General features: G+C 35.0%; 1 protein-coding gene across 4 annotated transcripts in view; it reads right to left on the bottom strand.

Moving 5' to 3' along the window:
* Positions 1-15,445, bottom strand: part of LOC106869581 (protein BANP) — a 38,263-nt gene that overhangs the window by 12,904 nt on the left and 9,914 nt on the right. For all 4 annotated transcript variants that reach the window (XM_014915380.2, XM_014915382.2, XM_014915377.2 and 1 more), the window contains 11 exons: positions 12,218-12,440; positions 10,673-10,770; positions 9,845-10,014; positions 9,608-9,672; positions 8,352-8,375; positions 7,322-7,378; positions 6,305-6,397; positions 5,821-5,896; positions 5,091-5,254; positions 2,310-2,560; positions 1,181-1,333 (listed from right to left, as the gene is read on the bottom strand). In XM_014915380.2, the coding sequence (XP_014770866.1) occupies positions 1,181-1,333; positions 2,310-2,560; positions 5,091-5,254; positions 5,821-5,896; positions 6,305-6,397; positions 7,322-7,378; positions 8,352-8,375; positions 9,608-9,672; positions 9,845-10,014; positions 10,673-10,770; positions 12,218-12,440 (1,374 nt within the window). The remainder of the gene's footprint in view (positions 1-1,180; positions 1,334-2,309; positions 2,561-5,090; positions 5,255-5,820; positions 5,897-6,304; positions 6,398-7,321; positions 7,379-8,351; positions 8,376-9,607; positions 9,673-9,844; positions 10,015-10,672; positions 10,771-12,217; positions 12,441-15,445) is intronic.

Below are 15,445 nucleotides of genomic sequence, written 5' to 3'. Positions count from 1 at the left end.
ATATATATATATATATATATATATATATATATATACATACATACACACACTTACACATGCGTGTATGTGTGTGTGTGTAATAATAGTAACAGAAGCAGTATTAATACCAAAAGGTAATATTTATCCCCACTTAAAAGTGAATGTTGTGTTAGAACACACAATACTGCAAATTTTACCATGAGAGAATCTCTCATATGGTTTTGTCATGCATATAAGCATTTCTTGTTTATGCTGCTAGCAGGAGACAATCACCACCATTTCTGCTGCCAGGACTACTGGATTGGCCTTGTCAATGGTAGGTACCTGACTTCTGAAAATAGCAGTAACCATTTCCACCAATGATATACTCCAACTTAGCTGACATCCATTTGTCATGGTACACCTCCCTGCTTCTCCCATCTGCATATCATCTCCCTCTTTACTGATCTCCATCTACATGTTTGTTATAATTTATTATACTACTGCTTTCTGCCCTTCCTGTACTGTTCCTCCTTTGAGTCACTCCTATGTCCTTCACCTTACCTACTATATTGATATTTACCATCCACCACACCTCCAGTAATAGTGAAGGTGCATGGCTTAATGGTTAGGGTGTTGGAATCATGATCATAAGATCGTGGTTTCGATTTCTGGACCAGGCGATGCAGTGTGTTCTTAAACAAAACACTTCATTTCACATTGCTCCAGTCTACTCAACTGGCAAAAATCCTGCAACAGACCAGTGTCCTATCCAGGGAGGAACATATACACCAGATAAACCAGGAAACTGACCCTATTCTCCCTTACAGAGTAATGTGGACTAATCATAACCATCAACCACATCTCCAGCAATGTTCCATTCACCTCTCTCTCTAAACCATCTGTCACTCACCTCTTACACTCTTATGACCTTATCTACCCAACAATCCCAATCCTTTGTATTCTCTCTTATATTCCTCTTCTTATATTTCACAACCTCCTCTCTGTTACAACCCAACTCAGTCAAGGATTTTTTTTCCCTTTGTCTTGTGAGACACTTGGCAATCTCAAAGGTGTTGGTGTCATGAAAAAGTGGTTTTATCTTAGGAGGCCTAATTTTAGTTTAGAAAAAGGCAAAGAGGGAAAGTAAAACAAGCCGTTGCCTGGAATGGAGCACAAACAGAAATATATTTGTATAGCACCTTACAAATGAATGTCTTACCTGTATGACTTGATCACCTTGTAAAATTTGAATGTGCTGTGCATGTTGTAGCTGTGATATCTGTTCTGGTGTAGCATGCAGGATTTGAATCTCCCCTTGCTGTAAGGCTTCACCTTGCATTGTAACAGCTTGCTGAATATCTAGTTCACTCTGCTGCAAAATAAGAAGAAATAGATCAATTCAACATGGTTTCACTCACAAATTAATAAATGGCAAAAATGATGATGATGATGGTGATAATGCCTTTTTATTTTTCCTAGCCATGGGATGAATATTCGTCCCAAGATGACATCTCTTATGGATGTACTCAATACTACTTTATTCATGCATGTTGTGAATAATAGCTTCCCTTCATTGCTATAGATTTCCAATGGAAGAATCACTGGTTCATTGCATTTCTGGTGTCAAGCAAGATTGACCAGGGAGAATTGTGGCACTGGAATGCACATTAGTAAAGTACCAAATGAGCTACAATAAAGAATACAGTTCAGAGTTCCGCTGGTCCTGTCACGCTCATCAACACTACTTTTAATACAATATCATCTTTCCATATCATCCACTTTATACCTTATCATATTAACCTGTCTGAGAGAACCCTTGAATCTATGATCCATGTTCATTTATATTACAAACACCAACTTAATAATGACAAAATTATTTTAATAAATTCTTCATTATTTTCAAAATTAATTGAAACAAAAGCATTGTATTTCAACAGAAGTTTTGTAATGAAAGGGTCAAATAATATTTTTATTAACCGTACTTAACTGTATGTGTGCACAAATGTGTTATGTATTTTATATGTTTGAGAGTTTGTGGTGATTATTTTCCTTTTATATTTTTACAATATTCACAAACACTACAGGATAAAGAAAAATTTCCCAGAAAGTTGAGTCGCCAATCAAGTTCAATCCTAGTCATAGCTATTCAACGTCACTTACATTAACAATGTATCGGGAAAATGTATAAACATCACAAATGTTTCTAAATTTTTATAAACCTAATCAACTGGCTGAATACAAACAGACAAAATATATAAAAAAAAATTTTTTTAAAAAACAGGCATCCGATGTCTGATGCTATATTCATCAGTGCATAATTAGAGAGAAATATTTTCATTGCTTCTCACCTGTTGTATATGAAATTTTGTGTCTTCATGTAGATTTGAATCATAAAAATTACTCTGTGAATTCACGACTGAATTAAAATTAAACCCTGCGTTATGAACATAACTTGGTGGGGCTCTTCCACGGAAAGCCTTTACAGCAAGAGGCAAACCTCTTAACTTTCTCCGGAAAGCTGTTCTACATTTGGAGTCTATGTTCTGTTTGATTCGTTGCCAGTCAGATTCATTGATCTTAAACCGTTGTATTAAATGACCTAAAAGTGAAAGACAAAAACCATTAGGATATTAAAAGACAACTTTAAATAGTTAGTTTAACTCTTCTGGCATTCAGATTACTCTATCAAATCTAATACTTGTTTTTTCACATTGTTTTGAATTAATCATACATTTTCTCATAGCTTCACAATTATAATGATAAAAAGCACCATTTGAGTGTGGTTGATGTTAGTGCTGCCACACTGGCTCCCCACATAAAAAGCACCATTCGAGCGTGGTCAATGTCAGTGTCACCTGACTGGCCCCGATGCCAGTGGCACGTAAAAAGCATCCAGTTATACTCTCGGAGTGGTTGGCATTAGGAAGGGCATCTAGCTGTAGAAACCTTACCAGATCAGATTGGATCCTGGTGCAGCCTACTGGCTTACCAGTTCTCAGTCAAACCATCCAACCCATGCCAACATGGAAAGAGGATGTTAAACGATGATGGTGATTGTTTGTTTTTAGAATGACATTGAAAGTAGATATGAGGGACCAGATATGGCTGGTTTGAATTTTAAAGGGTTAAGATTAATATAGATTGATTTAGAGCAGAGATAAAACAAACTCGATATTATGTTCAATAATAAGGCAGTGAATTAGCGGAAGTAGCAAGTCACTAGACATAGTATCGGTGTTTTGTTTCATCTCTCTGTTAAAATAAATACCAATGGCATACCTAAGATTGATTCAATTGTCTATAACCCACTCCTGCAAAAAGTGGGACTGTCTTTGCACCAACCTTCTCTCATGATTTAACCCCTCACCTGCTAGCATAAAGTCGATCTCCTCTCCCTTGGGGTTCATGGTCTTGCAAGCTATATAGTGACCACACCAGTGTTGGTAGTCCAAAAAAAGCACCCCATACAAGCTGTAAAGTGGTTGGTGTCAGGAAGGGCATTCAGCCATAGAAATAATGCCAAAGCAGACACTTGAGCACAATGTGGTCCTTGGACCCATTGAATCCTGTCGAACCATCCAACCCATGCCAACATGGAACCTGAACATTCAATGATGAAGATGCATTTTGATTGAATGAACAAACAGTAGAATCAACAATATTAGACTGCAGTTTTATCTGGATCATTGCTTATTCACTCAATGTCTCTTCAAATGCTTCTTCATGAAATAAATCAATAAAACCTCAAGTCATTATGACCTAAAATTTGCTTTTTTAAGAAAATCAATCATTATTGACATTTTTTCAAAGCTATCTTTTTCTTACATATATTTTCTCTATTAGGCAACTTGTCTCTTTTAACCTTTTAAGCATTTAAACTGGCTACATCAGGCCCAAATATTCTACCTATTTTATTTTCAAACCTGCCAGATCCAGCCTCTCACACCTACCCTATAATGTCATTCTAAAATTAAACAACCACATCATCAAAATCTTAATGCATGATCAATTCAAAACATTGTTAATAAACAGGTATAACACTTGACAGAGCAATCTGAATGCTATCGGGTTAATGTTTGAGCTTAGAAAACTTGACAGAAAACGTTTGTAGATTCTAAACAATGTTGCTTGCTTCATCCAAATTTCTAAAATTTCACAAACATAAATTCTTGAAGTTTTCCATTAAAATACTCAGTTTTGCCTAATCCCCAAAAGGGAGTATAGATAGAAAGGATTGATGGGAATCAAGCTAGTTTCAACTGATAAACATCATACTATAATAATTAATATACACACAGTTACATTACACACAGAAATAACAAAAGAAACCTTGTTGTACATTTCTTCAATCACAAAATGGATTTGCATTGATTAATGTTTCATGTTTATATCACTTCAAAATCATATAATAATTCTCAATCCAGTTCATTGATTATTGCAGTGTCAAACATCAAAGATATTTTGATTGGATTTCTGTTGATTGAATCTACACAGAAAATATAGACTAAAAATTTTTATTAAAGAAATTCTTAGTCAATATTTTTCTTAGCATAAAATTTCTCTTTGTAAATAATTTTTTCTGTGAAGACTTTAAGTATTCTGAAATTTAAATATTGGTGCTTATGGTCACAATTGGATATATTTGTATTGTATAATTTAATGTGTCTTTTGGATTGGATTGCTAATGTTCAGTCCACTGCAGGACAAAGGGCTCAGCATGTTCTCTCCACAAACCACAGTTTGATGTAGAGACTATAAATTTGAGCTTGATAAGCTTACTCTGCCACACTGGCTCAAGGTGACTTAGCAGAGGGAATGTATTTTTAATACAAAAAAAAAATTAACTATGATGTAAATGTCACTAATTGAATACTTTTTAAGTTTTACACACACACACACATATATATATATATATAAAGAACAAAGCAATATTTTTTACAATTCTGCAAAACCAAATCAATATTAATTTTGTTTCCAAAACATAAACATTGCAAGGTCGATAAAATAAAATACCAGTCAAGTACCATTATCAATTAAAACGCCTATACCTTCTTCTAAAATGCATGACATTGTATCAGAAATCAATTATAAACAAACTAATAAAAGTTCACATTTACAGGATTACTTACACCATATGCCATAGATCATCAAAGGATCCAACTGCTTCTTGCCATGTTTACCCATACCAGACAGATTAGAACAAGCTTGTGTTTCTCGGTCAAACAAATAATCAAGTAGAGTCAATGCCATTTTTTCAGCTGTTCGACAATTAGAATGAATATGAAGAAGGTCACTGAAAGAAGACAAATAGGAGTTCAAAACAAAAGATAAAGATTGAAGTATTCTGTGTTTAACAGAATGATTTTTTTAATATCAACATCATAGAATTCCTTTTGAAAATTAGTTGTTTCTAAGGAGATGACACCAGACCTTGAAGTTGTCTGAAAAAAAAAAGATACCAACAACAGTTGTTAAGCAATGATGGGGGACAAACAGAAGCATAAAGACACACACACACACACATAAATAGATAGATATGATGAGTTTTTTTTCAGCTTCTGTCTACCAAATTCATTCACAAGGCTTTAGTCTGCTTGGGGCTATAATAGAAGACACTCACCCAAGGTGCCACACAAGAATTTTCAGGAATTTACTAAAATAACTTTGTCATTTTGAAACTAGTGTTTGGAAAATAACTTCATAAAATGTTCTTACATAAAATCACAACAAAAGGTTTTAATTTAAATATGTAAACTTTAAAAATGAACAGTTTCACATCACAGGCCAAAAACAGGTTGGAACAGAAAAGGTTAGAAAGTTAAAAAGGAGATGTGATTTATTAGCAATAAAAATATTTACCTTGAAGATATAGGCACACGCACCCGCATTTCAAGATTAAGCTCATCACCAAGCCAGCACCCATTTGGATAATCCTCTAAAAAGTGAAAAGAGAAATATTTTTAAAAAATCATAAGAAAATGTTCTGAAAAGCAGTTATATTTGTGTAACCATACATCATCATGACAGACAGACAAATAGAGACATGTCAGTAGAATACTCAGCCATTGGCACTCTGGTACAGCAGAGAGGTAGGACTGTTGATTGTAAAAGTGCAGCTCAATACCAAAATCAATGCAAGCTTATAGACTTAATTATTCTTATCTATTTCTAATTCTTTAAATTATTTTAAAAGTTAGCAAACTTTATTACATAATTTTTGCTAAAAGTGTCCCAATGAGTTTTCTGGATAGTTTTTTTTTTTTTGTTGTTTTTTTTAATTAACAATTATGACACAAATAAAACAGAAAACACAAATCTAAAAGTGAAACTGGAATATAGTTACCTTCAGAATTTAATGTTATTAATGTAACATTTGGACCAATATTTCTGAAGTTACTATCCACATTTGAATTGAAATCACTGGGAGTCAACAACTCTGAAAAAATGAATAAAAAATATATGAAAAAAATTTGGATTTTAAATGTGCAAGTTACACTGGATGTTGTTGGAAAAAACAAGCAAAATAGCTACACCCTGAATGTAAAATATATTTCACACGCACGCGCACACACACACACACACACACACACACACACATATGTGCTTTTTATGTGCTGGTACCACGTAAAAAGCACTCAGTGCACTCTGCAGGTTGGTTGGTGTTAGCCATAAAAACCATGTCAAAACAGACACAGTGGCCTGGTATAGTCTTCTACCAGGCCAGCTCCTGTCAAACCATCTAAACCATGCCAGCATGGAAGGCAGACGTTAAATGATGATGATTGTGTGTGTATGTTTATATATGTATATTAGAGGATGGATAAAATATTATTATGCTAAGATATAGCCACAGGCATGGCTGTCTGGTTAAGAAACTTGCTTCCCCACCACGTGGTCTTGGGTTCAGTTCCACTGCACAGCACCATGAACAAAAGTCTTCTGCTACAGCTCCAGGCTTGTGAGTGAATTTACTAGATGGAAACTGAAAGAAGCCTGTCATATGTATGTATATATACATATATATATATATGTTTGCATGTGCCATTGTCTAGACAATCATCATGTGATGGTTGTAGATGAGCATCATCATCATACAAGCAAGGTTGTTTGTTTCCAGTCTTCCGTGGAAAACATAAGTTGATGGTTGGCAACAGGAAGAGCATTCAGCCATAGAAAACCTGCCTCAACAGATTCTGTCTGAACCATGCACAAATGGGAAAATGAGTGGTAAATGGTGACAATGATAATGATGTATACTGCAATTTATACATAAGCTTTAAAAGTTAACCACAGACAGAAATTGCAAGTTTAAGAAAATAAGATTACATAAACACACATATCAAAGAATTTATATACATACTGCCTTTCTTGTCTTTGTTTTCTAATTGCATGGTTTGTAAGATATCAGAATCTATTCCTAAAAAGGAAATTAAATAAAATAACACTGCATGATCTAAAAAAAGGTAAGACAGATACACATGGCATATTTTACAACTAGGTAGCTATTGGCATGAGAGGCATCCAGCTGTAAAATCAACTGGTTCAATAAAAAACATCTGAACTATGTAAACAAGGATAAAAACACTAAAGGTGGTGGGGAGTGAAACTTGGAGATGTAATTTTTTTTTTTGAAAAACGATTAATTTGTTTGAGAATTGTAAAGAAGATGAAATGAAAATATTATTTTGAATAAATTAAACCAGTAAAAAAAATAAATACAAAAATAAGGTGTGGATGTGTGTGTGTTAGGTAAAAAAGGCTGCATAGTTACAAAATGATTGTTAGTCAGTAAGGAGTCATTCTCAACATAGTCACTGAAAATATCCCTTAAACATATGATTTTTTTCTGATCAATAAAGAGGATTTTATCTTCATGTAACATGTTGAGAAAACTGAGACACATTGGTCCTTTAAAGAAAGCCTTCCCAGTGCACTTTGCACGTTTGTGGTACATCACTGATGCAAGTGGAAAAGTTGAAGTATTTCAGAGTTGTATTCACAAGTGATTGGAGACAGAAGACTGAATTAGATGCTAGAATTGCAGGTGTACCAGTTCAGCATTCGATCCTCAGAAGAGGAGAGGTTAGTAAAAAAAACAGAGCCAAATTTGCTGTCTTCAATTTGGTTTTCATACCGATGAGGGGATGCTGAAAAGTTCGTGGCTTTGGATAAAAGAAAATACAGGAGGATCAGTTAATTATGATTTTATTCAACATATTCCTCTTTCAGATTCACACACTTATTGCAGCAGTCCTTCAGTTTTTCTAAGCCCTGTAAAAGAACTCGGAAGGTTGGGCCAGGAACTTTTCAGCACCCCTTCATATACTCACCTATGGTTGCGAAGGATGGGTAAAGACCAAAAGACATAAAAATTGTAAAATATGAATTACCTTTCTGAAATTGACTCTCATCCTCTGAAAAACAAACAAAGCATATATTAAAGCATAAATTTATAATGCATGATTGTCTTTGCTTACTAAATTATGTCACAATCATATGTGTGTGTCAGAACCTCCCAAAACTAGAAACCCTAATCATTATCTAAGCATAATTAGACTACCAACAAAGGGCATCCAAGTGTAGAAACTGTGTAAAAACAGACAATTAGAGCCTAGTGCAGCTCTCCAGTTGGCCAACTCCTTCAAACTGTCAAACCCATGCCAGTATAGAAAACAGACATTAAATGATGATGATTATATATATATATATATATATATATATATATATATATATATATATATATATATATATATATATAGGAGAATATACAAATAATAACAACAGACGAGGACAGGTGGTGTAAATAACAAAAGTATATATTAGTATGACGCTCGGGAATACGGAAAGTCTTTGATGTTTCGAGCTACGCTCTTCAACAGAAAGAATACGGAGACAAGGAGAAAAACACGGAGAAAAAAAAATTGAATAGTGTTCAGTCAACGGTCAATCATATATATATATATATATATACATATATTCTCCGTGAGGCCCAGCATCTTGAGATCAGTCTTTATCACTTCATCCCACGTCTTCCTGGGTCAATGGACCAAGATGTCTGGCGATAAGAGGTTGTTGAGAAGACCTGCCTATGTCAGCAAAACTGAATTCTAGAAGTGCTGTGTGTCTCACCCACATTTAACAAGAAAACCTCTCACACACCCTTCCACAACAAACCAAACTACATCTCTGCATCACTTCTCTTCCTCATATTTCTGCTTCATGCACTAGGCTTACCTCTCACTCCCTAGTCCTGTTCTCTTCGCCCCGTCTCACTGTATCATTGCTCTCCGCTAGCCTTCAGTCTGTGTGTTCCACCCACACGCCCTGTCTCACTGTATCATTGCTCTCCGCTAGCCCTCAGTCTGTGTGTTCCACCCACACGCCCTGTCTCACTGTATCATTGCTCTCCGTTAGCCCTCAGTCTGTGTGTTCCACCCACACGCCCTGTCTCACTGTATCATTGCCATCTGCTAGCCCCTGACCTGTGTGTGTGTCCCACCCACACATAACAAGAAAACTTTTCACTCACCCTACCCCAAGTTATGGGAGCCAGAGACAAACAACATTGAAACTACTTAGAAATAAATTCAAAATCAATGAAACAGTAAAATAGTCAAAATAAAAACAAAAACGAAAAAAGACATACCACTATTTCTGTCTTGTGGAAGACCAACAATAAGGGCACCGGAACGCCGTGAAGGAGATGTGGAACTGAAATATTTCAAGAAAAAATCCAAAATTGCCTTTAAATCTCAATCTAAAATGTATGTTTACTATATAAACACAAAAAAATACTTCATTAGCATTTAATTAAAATTTTAAAGGAGTCTACAAAATTTGCCATATAACATTCAAAAACAATTTTTCTCCTCAAATTACTTACCCTCGTTTCGTAGCGTATGAAGTTGTATTGCTATTGCCACTCTTATTCTGATTTACCAATTCTAGTAGTTTAACTTCCAAATATTTTGTTCGTAATCCAACATTTTCAAGCTTGTTTTCTATACTATCAAGCCTTAAACAGATTGCCTTGTTGATATTAAATAAAATTTGCTGCAAAATAAGAAGTGTTTTTGTTGATTTTTCAATTAAAAGTATAAGATAGATTTTTATTTTTTATTTTTAGTACACATAATGTTATGAATTAATAAATTATCCTCTAACAACAAATTTGGAGAAAATTGAGTTCTGTGACTGTAGTAAGTGCTTTGTTCTGTTATTTAATAGCACATGGCTGTGTCTTGAGAAGTTCGCTTCTCAACTACATGGTTCTGGGTTTAGTCTCATTGCTCTACAATACTTTCACAAACATACACAATAACATCAAGTAATAATGCCTTCAATGTTTAAAATGAGCTGATGTTGACATGATTCTAATGTTTTTTTTTTTTTATTGTTAACCTCATCTTTAGAAATGAAACTGGTTTTAATATTTATGTCTACAAGCTTGATCTCTGATCATCATCATCATGTCCCTTCTTATTCCTAGTTACATACACAGAACCAGACAGGATTCCAGCTAGAACAGAGATCAAACTAATTAAAATGTAGTGTTAAAAATGTTTCATCTCCATAGATGAGGTTACTAGGATGAAAAAAATCATCACACAAAAACAATGACTTCAGGCATTGATAGAAGACCTTAGAAAAAGAACGAAAGAGGTTGTGAAATGTTCATTAAAAATATATCTAACAAAATATTATCTTTTACCTTTAACGATTGGTCCATATCAATATTGATATCTTGTTCTAACTTCATCCGCTTCTCTGCTGGCTCCCCATCACAGGAATCCTCATCTCCAGAAAAAACTGCAATCGTGTATGTAGATTAAAAATAAACCTGGATTATCCTAATCAGCAAGAATGAGTGCCTTCTCTCAGATGTCATCTCCCAATCTACAGTTACCTATTTTAGAGTATGCTCGTTCATTGGAGCCATGTTCACCATTCCTCCCCACCTTTCAACATATTTACTGTATGACAGTACTTTCCTCTTCAAGTGAAAATGAAGAATTTGGTGAGAGCTTGGCCAAAGAGAATAGAGACTATATTTAGTCCTTCCAGTTGTGTCAACCACACAACCTCTTTCATCATCTACCTTCTCAACTAAAGCTAGATGAAGGGATGAACTTCAAAGTGAACTTAGCTAATAACTGGATAAATCCTATATTCCACTGATAATAATAATAATTATTTCTACTCTATGCACAAAGTCTAAAATGTTGGTGGAGAGCACTAGTGGATTACGTCAACCCCAGTACTCAACAGGTACCCCCAAAAGAATGAAACACAAAGTCAACCTCAGCGGAATTTCAACTCTTAACATAAAACCAAAAGAATTTTGTCTGGCATGCTAGCAATTCTGCCAGCTTCTCACCTTTGGTTGATAATTTAGGTACAAAGCCAACAATTTTGAGCAGATGGGTGAATATCATCAACCCCCAGGGCTTAAACAGTATTTTATTTTATTGACCCAGACAAATGAAAGGTAAAATTGATTTTGGCCATGATGCCAGCAATTTTGAGAAGAGGAGGACAGTAAATAACATTAGTCCCCAGTATTTTATTTTATCAAACCTGTAGGAATGAAAGGCAGTCAACCATGATGGGATTTAAACTCAAAATGTAAAAAGCTGAAAAGATATTGCAAGGTACATTTTGTCCAAGACTCTAATAATTCAACCAATCTTCTGCCCAGTTATTTTAGCCTGTATTTCTAACAGAAAAGATTTTCCCATTGGCTGACTCATAATGGTTCAAGTCTGGACTTTTATCATTTTTGGCTTGCATGAAGTAGAACATCTTATTATAAAAATAACATCATTGATGCAAACCAACTCAAAAGAATACAAAAGACAAACAAATTTTAATGATGCATTAATTGGCAAGTATTGCCTATTAATGGATTGAAGGCACTGCTGCATCCACTATTTTTCAGTATTTGCTTAGGTCATTCTGGGCAACCATCCAAGCAATGTTCCATTCAGTCCTCATCTCTGTGAGATACTTCCTCATCCACTGCAACCATGTGGCATGTGGCTGACCAACATGAGTCAGATCCTCAGAGAACAGAACACAATACGAAGGGTCTAACTTGGAAAAAATCAAACAACATGACCAAACAGTCTGAGCTGACACTCCCAAATCATACAAGTGACAAGATAGAAATCAAATAAATTTTTAATTGGGCAAATAAGACAAGGTAAAATGGTAGGTAACAAAGACAACAACAAAAAAATGATAAAATTTAGCTTACCTGAGTCATCACTCAAATCTGGATTGACAATGTGTGTCATTAAATGTGCTGTATTTACAACCCGAGGTGGTGGTTTTGCTATTGGTGTTTCGACATTAATAACTGAATTTGATACAGTTAACCCTTCAGCAACAGTAGTTGTGACAGTGTCTTCACCATCGACTGCTACATTTGTAGAGCCTGTCAAAGCCACTGTAGGATCACCAACTTCATTCATGACTATCTGAGATGATAGAGAAGATTACAAGATTACACCAATGTTTTTTATATGATTTATATGGTAGAAGAATATTTTACTATAATTCTTAATACAGTAAAAGACATGACAGAACTACATTCTTTTTTTTATAAATAATATTCATATCTTTTACTGCACGTGGTTACAGATCTGAATGTACACTAACCTAAATGGAATGTTTAATTAAACTAAACTTCAGATAAAGGTTATAACATTATTAAACAAAATAACAGAATGATCTAGTTAGATATAAAAACTAAAAAATTGAGAAACGTCTATTATAAAAGACATTCCAGCCATGATCATCCGATGTTTTTAGGAGCATATAAGACTATTATCTTTTAAAACAGTAAGATACGATAAGGCAAAACTGGTTGCTATTTTTAGTATGCTGAGCAATCAGATAACAGCTCCTTTGTTAGCTTGTATTTATTTGACATGGTAGATTGAGGCAAGAATGCCTAGCTATGATGCAAATACTGGTTTATTTGACTGGCTCTGCAAATATATCAAACAACAAATGATTTTGCTTTTGTTGATAAAGGAGTAGTTAAATGGTTTGCGGGATGTTCAGACTATATAAGAGGGTACAATTCACACAACGATCAGGATCGTCAGAGTTTAGAAGTATTTAATGGAGAGCTAGACACTAGCATAGCTGGAGTGTGTGCCACCTGGGGCAGCCCTTCCGTTTGCTGCCCCCAGACCCCACAAAAAACACATATTGCCTACAGCAACAGCCTACAACAGGATGAAAAGTACTGCCCCTTTAAAAGTGCTGCCCGTACTGCTCCCACCCCCAGCTATGCTAGCAGAGCTAGGTCCTTAACAGGCCTCTGTCCTTAGCCCTCTAATAATTGAAATAGGTTGCCCTTGGTAACTTTTGTATACCAATGACCTAATTCTCAAACAAGAATTTGTTAAAGCACTGTAGAAAAATCTTCAAACCTGTAGAAATGGTCTAGAGCATAAACAGTTGAAAATTAAAGAACTAATTAGTAACCAAAAGTACAGAATCCTGATGTCATCTGGGAAGTACTTTTGCTTGTGATGTAGGAACTCAATATTGTGCACTCAGTGCAAACAATATGTACATAAATAATGCAACAAGATCTCTGCCACACTGCCCAAGAACTTCATATGTGATAGATACACGGTAGATAGCAGAAGCTATACTCATAAAATGAAAAACAAGAATAGATCAGATGGCTGACTAGAAATAGTAAACTGTATTTGTTACCAAGATGACATATTATTGCTGGAAGGAGTTGTTGTAATAGTTGTAGTGAAACAGTAGCTTGAGCAATATAAGTTTACAATGTGGTAATCTTTTCTATAACACCATCACATAGCTTTTGTGTGTCTTTGACAGCCTACACTACTTCAAGCATTCAAACTAGGTCTTAGTTTCTCCAGTCTTGACTACATTAAAAAAAAAAAGGAGTAACAAAAGACAATCTCCAGTATGCATTTCTTTTCCATAGTTTTATCAGAACTTCCAAAATTAATGGGGAAAGAATGAGGGAGAAAAGAAATACGACTAATAGGTCATCCTCAGACTGGGACCCTAACTTAATAGGAAAAAAAATGGAAAGAGATGACACAGAGAATGAAATGTAGATTTTAAATGGAATTGGCTCCAGAGAGGTAACTAGTAGCACAAAGGAGAAGAAATATTTGCAGAATCTCCTGCCATACGATTACAGCAGCTGAATAGTGCCATTGTTAGTAGAGTGATGGGGGACCAGATTGGGTGTAGGAGCAGGGTCTGGTGAGTGCATAGACATAAACATAATGCTTTTAAAACTGCATTTTCACCATGACAGATGGGTCTTATTGAGCACAGTGAAATTCCACTCATTTCGGTCCTTTGTTATCTCCACCATGAGACTGAACATCTTGAGATCAGACTTCACAACTTCATCATGTCTTCCTCTTCCACAAGTTCCATCCACTTGGTACTTATTTATACAGCTGTCATCATCCATACACATCATAGAACCACACCTGTGCAGTTTTATTTCTTGCACACAACATCAAATGCACTTTATGCTCTTTCTCTCAACACATTTGCACTGGTATATGCACACCAATGTTGCACATTTACCAGAGCAAACTAGCTTCATTTCTTTCTAATTTTTGCATGTTCTCTGCATCCAGGGCCTACATCTTACAACCATGTAGCATTGCTGTTTGTACACAAGAATCATACAGTTTGCTTTTCAGTCTGAGAATGAGACCATTTATTACCCTGAACTTTTTCTATCTTATTCTTATTCTAGCAACTATACTCTCAGACATCCTCCTCCACTGCTGAGTAGGTAACCTAAGTAACACAAATTATCTACTCCTGGGCCATTGGAGAGAATCTATCTCTTGTGTGTTCTTAGTGTTTATTCCTCTAGTACATCTGCTGCATACAAAGGCTACTTTCTCTGTTAGCCTAATAGAATCTCTCATCAAGGTTAAGATGACAGGAGGGTAAAAGGAATTAAAAAAAGAAGTGTTACACACATCCACACAAGTATAAATAATGCAGTTTAAATTTCAATTGCATGGCAAATAATTAGTATTTAAAACTCCATGTGTATTCCTGCATGACCAAAGGTTGGATTGATCAGCAAATAGGTCAGAGTACATACAGAAAGTAAAACAAATATTTATGTCATCTTATGCATATTTCATTGACAATGGAAATTACCAATTATATAACTCTTTGAAAGTTATTGCACAGTCAAATCCTCAGAGATTGCATAACTCTGCATAATACTGTTCACAATTCTGTATAAACACTAAAGATTACTAATGGGAGTTACACAATGTTTGAAAAGTTGCCAATGCAATCAGCTACTAAGGTTTTCCCTTATATAACTGGGTTTTTTTTTTTTTGTTAATGAAATGCACTTAAGATGTTGTAGCTAAATATTTCATGAACAAACTCTTCTGTTTTGCTTTGCTTTACAGATCGAGAGAACAGACATCAATCAGGT

This window comes from Octopus bimaculoides, chromosome 17, assembly GCF_001194135.2.
Source record: "Octopus bimaculoides isolate UCB-OBI-ISO-001 chromosome 17, ASM119413v2, whole genome shotgun sequence".
Classification (NCBI taxonomy): domain Eukaryota; kingdom Metazoa; phylum Mollusca; class Cephalopoda; order Octopoda; family Octopodidae; genus Octopus; species Octopus bimaculoides.
The sequence above is the reverse complement of the archived record's forward strand: the minus strand, read 5'-3'. Positions and strand labels throughout refer to the sequence as shown.